This window comes from Musca domestica, unplaced genomic scaffold, assembly GCF_030504385.1.
Source record: "Musca domestica strain aabys unplaced genomic scaffold, Musca_domestica.polishedcontigs.V.1.1 15, whole genome shotgun sequence".
NCBI classification, from domain to species: Eukaryota; Metazoa; Arthropoda; class Insecta; order Diptera; family Muscidae; genus Musca; species Musca domestica.
The window spans coordinates 15,163,670-15,176,312 of NW_026712207.1; the positions used below are offsets into that span (position 1 = coordinate 15,163,670).

Below are 12,643 nucleotides of genomic sequence, written 5' to 3' on the forward strand. Positions count from 1 at the left end.
ATTTAGCCATGTCCGTCTGTCTGTCTGTGTGTCTGTCTGTCTGTCTGTCTGTCTGTTGTAATCACGCTATCTTTCGAACAAATTGAGATAGAAGGCTAAAATTTTGCACACATGTATTTTTTCCCAGTAGGCAGGTTAAGTTCGTAAATGGGCCATGTAGGTCCAAGTTATCATATAGCCCCCATATAACGGTACCTCCCGATATTCGGTTTTTTGATGATTTTAGCGACATTATTCACCGGAATTATTTCAAATTTGGCATTTGAAGTTTGCAATGGATGCTACAGCCTAAGACAGAAAAGTATCTGTGCAGGTCCACGTCTTCCTGTAGCCCCCATATAACGGTACCCCACATATTCGGTATTTTGACGATTTTAGCTACATTATAAACAGATTTTTCTTCAAGTTTCGCATTTAAATATTGTAATAATTTATGACAAAAGTTGCCTATGCAGGCCCACGTCGTCGTATAAACATTCGGTATTTTTAAGATTTTAACAGAATTTTTAACGGGTTTTATTTTTTGGAAATTGCCAAATTTGTACCAAATGGTGGAGGGTATTAAAAGTTCGGCCCGGCCGAACTTACAGCTTTTTTACTTGTTTTTTTTTTTTTTTTTTGCAAAAATGTCGTACAAAATCATTGATCTCATGGTATGGAGCCTTGAAGAATCCTTTGAAATATTCGACGACGATTTATATAGACTGGAATCGTAATCAATCATTAATTGAAAATGTAATTTTGACATCCATATCAATTGAAATTCATAGAAAAGATGATACACGGAAGTCCTTAAAAATCCCATCTCCGGTTCAAAGTTTTATAAAGATATTCGGATGCACATTTTTTTTTAATTATACCTTTCTACAAAAACGAGATAATTTATATATCCAATTGTCTTATTTCTGTAGAAATATTGTGGTATGAGAAGTTTGGGAAAATTTGGTTCTTTTTTACGCTTTATCCATTGTTGACCTTTAAGGGGGGAGGTACCGGAAAAAGTTGACTTATAGCATCCTTTTTTAGGCTTGAAGAAATCTGAACTAGTTTTACAGAGCCGCACCAATACAAATAAGTAAAAAAGCAGCTAAGTTCGGTCGGGCCGAACTATTTATACCCTCCACCATTCGGAAGGAAAAAAAATCCGTTGAAAAATGCCGCTAAAAAAACTTTATATCGGCGCTATACGAAGACGTGGTCTTGGATAAGTAATTTTTTGTCATAGGCTGTAGTAACGATTCCGAACTTCAAATACGAAATTAGAAACAATTCCGGTGAAAAATGTCGGTAATATCATCAAAATACCGAATAAAGGGAGGTACTGTTGTATGGGGGCTATACTAAGAGAAGTTGTAATACCCATTACGAACATCAAATACGAAATTTGACGCAATTCCGGTGAATAATCCTGGAAATACCGAATATCTAGCTAGCTTTATATGGGTGTTATACTACAACTTTGACTTATATAGACAATTCTCTTCCAGGGGTAAAGTACTGAGAGGGAACTCCTCGTGTGGATTTTCAGACATTGAAAAATGGGCTAAAATAATCAAAATCCCGAATATCATTGTGTGGGGACTATACGATATCGTGACCTATGTAGACCATTCTTTTTCAGGACGTAAAGTAATCACGAAGAACTGCTTTTGTAAAATTTAAGAAAATTCCATTGAAAAATGAAGTTAAAATCATCAAAATACCGAATATCGGGGGTATCGTTATGTGGGAGCAGAAATGATTCGAAAAGTTGAAGGCCATAATTCGTGCCAAAGGTGACCAATTCAAACAAAACTAAACTTATTCTAAATTTTGATGATATTTCCTACATTTTTTGCTTTCATTCAATAAAATTATAAAAAAATGTAAAAATTATATCTGTATATATATCTGACAACCCCTTCTGTTTCCTCACCCACAAAGGGTCACAATTTCCATTACTTATTATCTGTCATAACTTGCGAAACAAGTCGGCGAATATATACAACTTGCTACTTTAGGTCAGGTACGAATTAGACAATTTTGGCCAACTGCTTCGGAACCACCCCATAAAGGGTCAACAGTTAGAATAATCATAACTCAAGGCTAGGGATATACATCTGGCGGCAAACCCGACTGATACTATTTAACTTGTTTTTTCTCCGCTCCGGTTCTTTTTAGTTTACTTGAATTTTTACTTGAGTTCCACGTTTCCTACTCATCTGGAACGTCTCAGTGTTATAGATCATTGTTGGCATGTTTGTTCGGAATACCGTAGTATTTTGTTGCTGCAAAATAGTTGGACTTATTCCCAGTATTGTTGTTTTTATAAAAAACAACGTTTGTTTTTTAGTGGAGAACGATGGTAATGTTAGGCGGTAAGGCTGGGAATACCATCCTCATCCACGACTTTTGCCTGGGATATTCTTTAACTTTAATTTCTTTTAAGTTTTTATTCTAGCTTTGGCCCTATAGTCTATACCTTATATTTTTAATTTATAAAATTCCAGGCGAAAATCAATGTAAGTATAATTTCCTTCCCCCTTGTTCAGGGTATACCAATTTCTTTTACATGCGCTTCTGTTTGACATTTCAAGTTAATTTTTCATTTCAATTTAGGGAAAAACGATTAGCGAAGAAATAATGAAAATGAAATAAATATTCATAATTGTTGTTTTCGGTCGTGTGCGCTGGTTTTTTTCTTTCGATTTTTTTTTCTTTTATCGCACAAAATGTATTTTCATCAAAACCACAAAAAAATCCGACAAAAGCCTATAATTGCAATATTCTTCTACATCTTGTGCTGTGCCAATTTCTAGTAGAACAGACTGACGGACAGACAGACACATAGGCAGGCACACTGTTCGTATAAAACACTGACAACAGCTAGAAAAGAACAACGACCACGAAAAAAAAAACAATGTGTGAAATTGTTTGCAAACGGCTTTGAAATATTGTGATTTCGTCTTCTGTATATGAGCGAAAAAGATGCTGCTAGCCTCCTCTCCTGTCTTGCAATGTGGCCAGCATCACAATCATCAGCAGCAGAAACACAATGAGGCTAGATCGCCACCAACAGTCGCTGCGATAATGAAACACAGCAATGGAATGGAGCGGAGAGTACGGGCGGTGGAAAATTAAATGAAAATTTTTATAAACATTTGCAAACCACTATAGTGGAAATTGCTCAGCGGACGACTGACTGACTGACTGGCAGCCTCACAGGCTGGCTGCATGCAGCAAATATCCGAGTTTTTACAGTATTTTTCGAAAAAAAAGCGCACACACACACAATAAAAAAAATCAGAAATGGAACACTCATTTCAGTTTATGAGGATGGCAAACAACAACAATAATGTGTTTTTGGAACCATTTAATAGAAACTGTAAATGCGTTAAACTACACTATTAAATATTGGAATTTTATACCCTCCACCTTGGAAAGAAGGGTATATTCAATTTGTCATTCCGTTTGTAACACCTCGAAATATACATTTTAGAACCCACAAATTATATATATTCTTCTGTCTGCCTCTCCGTCTTCGGAAATCAATCTAGCTTCCGAACAAATTGAAGTAGGTTGATAACATTTTACTTAGATGTGTGTTTGGTCTGCAGGACTTTTGGTATTGAAAATAGGCTATATATGTCCACGTTTAGGTATAGCATCCCTATATCAGTACCTCCCTATAATCAGATTTTGCTAATTTTAGGTACACTTCGTAATGGATACTACAGCCTGTGATATAAAATTATATATTCAGGTCCACGTCTTCGTATGGACCCCCTCCCCCATATCGGTACCACCCTATATTAGGTATTTCGATGATTTTGGCTACAATTATTCATCGAAATTGTCTATGCAGGTACAGGGTTTCGTATAGCCCCGTATGACGATATTTTTATATTTTTGCGACATTATTCACCGGAAATGTTTCAAGTTTCATTGTGCGCTGGAAATGAAGCGAGAAACCTCATTTTTTAACCATTCTTGGGTGGCGCGTGCTAAGTGCGATGGTGCTGAGTCCTGTTGGGATGTCCAAGTTCTGAGGCAAAAATGTTTGCGTGCCCAAGGCTTTATGCACCCTCCAAAATATATTTACGCGATAATATTCGGCATTTATTCTGATGCCATGGTCAATCGATAGGAGCAGAGAGAAACCCTTGAATTCCATCACGAATAGCTTCTGAACTATTTTTCACACATTTTTAGGCAGGTTTTAATTTTTATAAGAATTTCCTAGACATACTTAATCCAGTACTTTTGGGGCCAATATAAATTTCGACAAATCTGCGATATTAAAAAGCAATTTTAATTGGTTTTAATTACTTTGTGTCTATTGCATTTAAATTAGCTAAAAAAGACAATAAAACCAGATCAACGATTACAACGAAAATTCAAATTGAATTGTAGTGAAGATATCCGAGATGATTTTCGAATTTGAAATCTTTTTAAATAACTGGTGAATGACATGCAAATGCATTTTTCATAAATTTATTAATGTATGTAATTAAATGTAGAATTCAAAAAATTAATGATAATTGTATGAGTAATGAAAAAATGGGAGAAAAAAACACAACAGATTCCTTAAATTTGAAATGCTAATAAAGCTTTCGCCTTGAATCGTTTTCCTAGAGCTGGGGGAACTTTTTCAAAAAAGAGAGATTTAAGACAGAATTTTTGAAAGTTCTTTAACTGAGAGTTTGTAAGTTCTCGATAGGTTATTGATTATACAAAGTGAGATTAAAAAAATTGCAACCAACTTCAGACTGCTGTCATTTCTAAGACATTCGTCCGACAGCTGTTAAAATTATTCTAGTAACAGCTCATTATATTGTTTACAAGCGTACAAATGCATTTTGCTGAGAATTTTCCAGAAAAAAAGTTATTTGTGATGGCATTCAGGCGTGATAGTGGCTATCGCAACTAAATAATATTTTGTGTCTCGTACCATCGCTCGTTACCGTGATACTGGTAGCGTAGCCCGACTTCAAGGAAGTGGACGGGAGAAAACAGAACTAAAGAGTTACTTCGCTTGGCCGAAAGTGATCGTGTTTACTTGCAAAGAGGTCAGCTGAAAATGTGCACCTTCGGTTGGCCACCAGAACTCAAGCGACGGCCATGGTGAAGTTGTGGGCAGCCATAACAGCCGATGGTCGCTCTCTTCCCGTATTAATCGAACCTGGCATCAGAATAAATGCCGAATATTATCGCGAAAATATTCTGGAGGGTGTATTAAAGCATTGGGCAGGCAAACATTTTGGGCACAGACCATGGAAATTCCAACAGGACTCAGCACCATCCCACTCAGCACGCGCCACCCAAGAATGGTTACAAAATGAGATTCCTCGCCTCATTTCCAGCGCACAATGGCCACCAAAATCTCCGGATACCAAACCGTTGGACTATTGTGTCTGGAGTATTTTAGAAAGCAAGTTTGGCACTAAAATATATCAAAGTGTCGATCACCTCAAGCAAGCGCTTCGCCGGAAATGGGCTAAAATACCGCAGAGCAACATTCGGGCAGCGTGTGACGGTTTCATTGGCCGTTTGAAGGCCATAATTCGTGCCAAATGTGACCAATTCGAACAAATCTAAACATATTCTAAAATTTGACTTTTTTGCAGTTTTTTAATCTCACCCTGTTATTATTTTTCTTGAAATTAGGTGCATTTGCTATTAGGCCATAACTTCATCTTATATATTTTTCCTCCCAAAAAGATCAACGGACCTTCAAACGAAATTTGTTTTGCTCAACATTAAAATGTTTTATTACAAAGCAGTTACAAGTTAAAATTGCTCCAAAAATGTCCTTCTTTAATGACATTTAAGCTGGAACCGAGTATTATTGTGCTTCTAATCCTTATTTCAAATTAAGAATTTCAACAATTTTCTGGCGGTGCATAAATTTTCTTTTTATATAAAATTTATTTTTTATTTTGAATATATTTTGGAAAAACGAATTTTTGTTTGTTTCGGATTGTAAACTACGGAGGAGGTAAACAGGCAGGCAGGCAGGCAGGCAGCAGGCTATAAGGTGGTATAATGTATTTTATGGATTTTTTTGATTGTGTTGTGTTTTGAACAACAACTAGAAGTGATACCAACACTCGGTGATGATGCCTGATGCGACGAAGCGAAGTTTATTACTGTTCTATGTGTGGGACGAAGTCGCCACGGCGTACATACTCACGCACATAAATCGCTGGTACATATTGTTTAGATGGACACCAACATTCATATATAGTAGAGTAGCAAGTGAGTGCGTCGACGTCTGTTGGCTTTATTGTCGTTCTCGTCAACATCGCTGGCTAAAAAATTTTGGAAGTATTGTTGCCGAAAGTCAACATCAGTCAGAGCCCAAACTCAGACCGTTAAGGACGTATCTTATCGAAAGTTTATTGTCTGCTTGATTTCCTGTGAATCTCACATAAAGACCCCAAAATGAGTTCCACAATTGTGAGTAGTGAAATAAATAAACGAAACGAAAACAAGTGTAAATAAAAAAACATATTTTTTTTGAATTTTCCAATTTAAAACAGGATGAAGATCTTACACCCGAGCAAATTGCTGGTAAGTTGGAGGATAAAGAATTCTGTGGTGTGAAACAAAAAATATAATAATTGTTTTCCTTTTGTACAGTTTTGCAAAAGGCTTTCAACAGCTTCGATAGCCAAAAGAGCGGCAGCATTTCCACTGAATTGGTGGCCGACATCTTGCGTTTGATGGGTCAACCTTTTGATAAGAAAATCCTTGAAGAACTGATTGAAGAAGTCGATGAAGACAGTAAGTGATAAGGAAGAAAATTTACCCAAGAGAAATGCGTAATAATATTTGTTATTTTCATTTAGAATCCGGCCGCTTGGAATTCGAAGAGTTCGTTCAATTGGCAGCCAAATTCATTGTTGAGGAAGATGCTGAAGCCATGCAAAAGGAGTTGCGTGAAGCCTTCCGTTTGTATGACAAACAAGGCAATGGTTACATTCCCACCACCTGCCTTAGAGAAATTCTCAAGGAATTGGACGATGCCCTGACCGAACAAGAATTGGACATTATGATTGAAGAAATCGATTCCGATCGCTCTGGCACCGTTGATTTTGATGGTAAGTTGAAAATACAAATTTTGTGAACTAAATTTCAAACTTTTAGCTAAAGCAGGTGTATTGTTTTTAAAAAGCTACGTTTCTAGTTTATGGGAAAGCCAACCGGCGTTGGCGATGAAATGCCTTATAAAATGCAAATTTTGCATGCCACTCAGTCATAAAATAGTAACAAACAATACAAAATATTTCTCGCAAGGCAAATTGCATTAAATCTATTATATTTTTGCATTGCAATGCAATTAGAATTGAGCGGTGTACAAGAGCGATGTTCAAAACGTGATATTCGAGCAGTAAACTAGAAATGAGTAAAATATTAAAAGTATTTTTTGCGAACAATATAATGATTATGAGAACAGCTACTCTAAATGCAGGGTGAGGTAAAAAGAACTACAACAAAGTCAAGTTCCATAATTTTTCAATTTTTTTTTTAAATTTTATGAATGAAAGAAAACATGTCGGAAATAGCATCAAATTTAAGAATATGTTTAAATTTGATCGAATTGGTCTCCTTTGGCACAAATTATGACCGGACAATGAAACCGTCACACATTACCCGAATGTTGCTCTGCGGTATTATGACCCATTCCCGGCGAAGTGCCAACCTTGCTTTCCAAAATACTCCAGACACAATAGTCCAACGGATTGGTATCCGGAGATTTTAATGGCCAGATATTCGGCCAAAATGTTTGCGTGCCCAAGGCTTTAATACAGCCTCCATAATATTTTCGCGATGATATTCGACATTTATGCTGATGCCACGGTCGATTAATACGAGCGGAGAGCGACCATCGGCTGTTATGGCGACCCACACCATCCCCATGGCCGACGCTTGAGTTCTGGTGGCTAACCGAAGGTGCACAGCTGACCTCTTTGGCAAGTAAACACGATCATTTTGTTTGTTTACAAACTGCTGGACAACGAATGTTTTCTCATCGGAGAAAACCTAATTCGGCAGTTCACCACTTTCGGCCAAGTGAAGCAACACTTTAGCTCTTTTGAGTCTATTTTCATTCTGTTGCGGTGTTCCGTCCACTTTCTTGACTTCGTGCTACGCTATCAGTATCACAGTAACGAGCGATGGTACGAGACACAAAAAGATTTATTCACAGCCAAATACAAAGAAATCACAATATCACGTTTGAATTCCATCACGAAGAACTCTTTTTTGTAAACAATATAATATATAACACTACAATATAATGAGCTGTCACTGGAATAATTTTAACAGCTATCGGGCTAGTGGCTTAGAAATGACAGCAGTTTGAATGAATAAAAATGTGCTAACTTTGGGCCAAATTGGATATTTCCTTCTAAATCTACAGTCAGCCAGTCAGATAGACATACGGACATAGGGGCAGAGCTAACCATAGCACAGATTTTCTCGAAGAGTGAGAGTTTTGATTTTGCAAAACAGCGCTCCCGAGTTTCTCCTGTTTGGAAAATTAGAAAATCGCTAAAAATAGAGCAAAATTTTGCTCTAAGAGTTAAAGTGAGAGGAAATAAGTAAAAAAGCAACTAAGTTCGGTCGAACTTTTTATACCCTATACCATTCGGATGGAACTTGAAAAATTAAAAAAAAAACCCATCGAAAAATACTGCTCAATTAAAAACCTTTATATGGAGGCCATAGGTTATAATGCCCCGAAAATCCTGGAAATACCGAATAACTCGGATTAGCTTTATATGGGTGCTACAATAAACCGTAGACATGTATCTTCCAGGGGGGGGGGTAAAGTACTCAAAGGGAACTAATTTTGTTGATTTTCAGACTATTCCATTTAAAATGTGGCTAAAATCATCAAAATACCGAATATCGGGAGGTACAATTATATAGAGGGAAAATACGATATCGTGGAGCTATATAGACAATTTTTTTCAGTGGGAAAGTAGTCACGAAGAATTTTAGACAATTCCATTGAAAATTTAATTAAAATCATTAAAATATCGAATATCGAGGGTACCGTTATGTGGGGGATATACGATGTCGTGGATCGATATCTTCGAACTTGACCTGCCTGCAGACAAAAGACAGGTCATTGCAAAATTTTAGCTTGCTATCTCTATTCGTTTTGACTCTAGCGTGATTAAAACAGAGGTACAGATGTACGGAGGGACGAGGTTAAATCTTCTTAGAATTATACGCTTATCAAGAATATATATACTTTGTTGGGTCTAAAATTATTATTTCGATGAGTTACAAACGGAATGACTAACTTAATTTACCATCAATACTATGTATGGTGGAGGGTATAAAAATTACTTTGTTTGCCGATTTGTTTCTGCATGCACCGGTTTTGATGTTGCTGTGTACTGTAGAAGAGGGGGGGGGGGGGGGGGGGGGAGGGAATACATATACATAGAAATACAATAAAATCTGCTCGATTTCACATGAATTTTGCTCCCACTCAAAAAACGAGGAAAATATGTTCACCTCTATTCGAGCGACAAATTGATTTTGCTTCATTTTTTCTCTTCTCCCAGGAACTCTCCTGCTCCAATACGAGTGAGTTATGTTTTCAAGTTTATTTATTCAAGTTCGAGCGAGTTATCTGTAGGTTTGAAGGTTACCGACTTGAAATGTTCTAAAATGGATATCCTCCAACAAGTCATAGTCCTAAAGTGAAAAAAATCTCTTAAACAGGTCCTTCTGAAGGAGATTTAAGATTTTTTTTTAACTTTAGGGTTTTTTTTACTTTTTTACTTCTGATGGAGATTTAAGGAATGAAAGCATTCCACAGTAAATATGACATTAGAACTATCAAATCCCAAACTGAAAAATCAAAAAATTGGATAACGTCTCTTTGGGGAAAATCAACTCAAGAAAAAAATTTTATATGTGTACTAAAAATTCTTAAAAGAAAAATATACAAAAAAAAAATTATAACAATAAAATCAGAAAAAAAATAAATTTTGAATCACTGTGCCAAGAATGTGACTTTTGTTTATTTTTTTAATTGTACACATCATTTCGTATTTTTTATGCATTTTCTCTGATCTGTATAATATACAGGTGGATTTATTAAAAAACCAAAGGCTAATAAACATTTAGATTTTATTTTTAATTGTTTTGTAGCTGATTCCCATGGGGGTAACACAAATAAAAAACAACCATACATATCTCCAAAAACACACATCTACAACAGATGTGATTCGCATTTGCACTCTAAAAACAAATAAACACAAACTGCTAGAATCCATAGCCAGGGAGTATATCTAAAATTCGAAATCATCAAAATCAAGAAAAACAACGATTATTAAACAAATTAATGATCCTTTTGACAAATATAATGGTTTTCGGTATTTGTAGAAAGGCCAAGCACATAACAATAATGTAGTTCCGCTGAACATGAATAAAAATGTCTCATTAAATTTTGAAAAAAAAAAATATATTTTTATTAGATTTTATATACATTCCCAACACACATAATTCATTTCTATGAACCATTTTCCAATCTATTTACAGAATTCATGGAGATGATGACTGGCGAATAAGCTGAACACCTACATACCAAACAACCAACCAACCCACCCACCCATCAAAACAATCTAGCAAACACACAAACTAACATCTTCTACAAACATACAGAACACCTGTATTATTTAGCTTTTTCTATTCGGAATTAAAAGTTTGTTGTTGATCAGTGCTGCAGTCCATGGTGTCGTCGTCGTGTTATGTTTCAAAGACATACGTAAATTGGATGGATGATGGATAAATGCTGGATCGACCATCACCAGCAATATCGCTTTCAGTCAGTCCTCTTTTTTGTGTTTTTTAAATATTTTGCAGTTTTCAAATATGAAATTATGCATTGTTAGGATTTTTGATACTAAAATATAATAACAAAACCAAAGAACTTAAAATATTCAAGCCATTGAAGCCTATGTGAAAAGTTGTACCATTAACCAACCATCATACGTTATTTCATATTTTGTCATTTTTTTTATAAAATAAATTTAAAAAGGAAACAAAACAACTAGTAATGATTATTTTCATGAGTAACACAAAGGTAAATACAAATACAAATGTGGTGTAAAATGTGAAACAGAGTGAACTTCCATTGAAAATGGGTGATTGGACTAAATAATAAGCACATTAAAATTCGTTAAAAATTCTGTTAACATCTTAAAAATACCGAATGTAGCCGCTATATTAGGGTCTATACGATGATGTGGACCTGCAAATGTGAAACTTGAAAGAAATCGGTGAATAATGTATATAAAATCAGCAAAATATGGAATATAGGGAGGTACCATTATATGGGGGCTATACCAAAACGTGGACCTGCACAGACAATTTTCTGTCATAGGCTGTAGTATCCCTTTCGAACTCCAAATACCAAATTTGAAACAATTCCGGTTAATAATGTAGCTAAAATAATCAAAATACCGAATATAGGGAGGTACGATTATATGGGGCTATACCAAAACGTGGACCTGCACAGACAATTTTCTTTCATAAGCTGTAGTATCTATTAGGAACTTCAAATACTAAATTTGAAACAATTCCGATGAATAATGTCTCTAAAATCTTCAAAATGCCGAATATAGGGAGGTACCATTATATGGGGGCTATACCAAAACGTGGAACTGCACAGACAATTCTCTGTCACAGGTTGTAGTAGCCATTACGAACTTCAAATACCAAATTTGAAACAGTTTCGGTGTATAATGTCGCTAAAATCACCAAAATATCGAAAATAGGGAGGTACCATTATATGGGGGCTATACCAAAACGTGGACCTATATGCCACATTTGAGTAAAATTTTATCAATCGACTTTATTTCGTTCGGAAGCTAAAGTTATTTCCACAGACGGGTAGAAGGACACACGGACGGATTTTGCTTAGTCGACATAGATTTTTATTAGGATCAAGAATATATATACTTTTTGGGGTCTAAAATGTATATTTCGAGGAATGACAAACTTAATACACACTCCATACAATGCTGGAGGGTATAAAAACTATTGTTCTGGCCGAGCCTTTGATATTCTCCACCATGCGAAAACTAATCGGTTATCCTCAAAATCTCTACTACTACTATGATCATGAATATACATCCTTCATGGGGTCTCCGCCGCATATTTCGAGGTTTTGCTAACAGAATGAAAAATTCCGTATAATCTCAATTTTTTGTGTTCCATGTACTATGTCTGATTTTCTTTTTCAAATACTTCACAAAATAACTGCCAAGATTTCCGTTTCTAGGGGAATTTTTTAGTTGTCCTAATTCAAAATCACACTAATTAACACATTTCATGTCGTAAGAAGTTCGTCAGCAAAAAGCAGCAAGTAATAATAAAATTATCTTTCTTCCTCAAATTTTAGCATATTTTTAGGCGAATAATTTACTCATTTGCAATTTAACCTGTAAATAAATTATGGTGCTAATTATATTTAAATTAACAGACGGCGTGGCGTGTTGGGGATTTTTTTGCCAGAATAAGTCAAAAGCTTATGGCCGAAAAACACGTGTGCACCGAATGGTGTAGATTTGTAGCTGCATCAGCAAAATTAAGCCACAATAGCAGATATGATTTCAGCAAAACCATGAAGGGCATA

The 12,643-nt window shown here is 35.7% G+C and overlaps 1 protein-coding gene across 1 annotated transcript; it reads left to right on the forward strand.

Annotated features, from left to right (window-relative positions):
• The first annotated feature begins 6,238 nt into the window (after positions 1-6,238).
• On the forward strand, positions 6,239-11,056 carry LOC101898794 (troponin C). Its single transcript, XM_005187615.4, has 5 exons — positions 6,239-6,438; positions 6,522-6,552; positions 6,622-6,765; positions 6,831-7,082; positions 10,546-11,056. The coding sequence occupies exons 1-5, from the start codon at positions 6,424-6,426 to the stop codon at positions 10,572-10,574; spliced, it is 471 nt and encodes a 156-aa protein (XP_005187672.1). The 5' UTR covers positions 6,239-6,423; the 3' UTR covers positions 10,575-11,056.
• Positions 11,057-12,643: the final 1,587 nt, after the last annotated feature.

Coding starts and splice junctions, on each gene's coding strand:
- LOC101898794 (XM_005187615.4), top strand. Junction 6,553..6,621: donor TACACCCGAGCAAATTGCTG/GTAAGTTGGAGG, acceptor CCTTTTGTACAG/TTTTGCAAAAGGCTTTCAAC. Junction 6,766..6,830: donor TGAAGAAGTCGATGAAGACA/GTAAGTGATAAG, acceptor ATTTTCATTTAG/AATCCGGCCGCTTGGAATTC.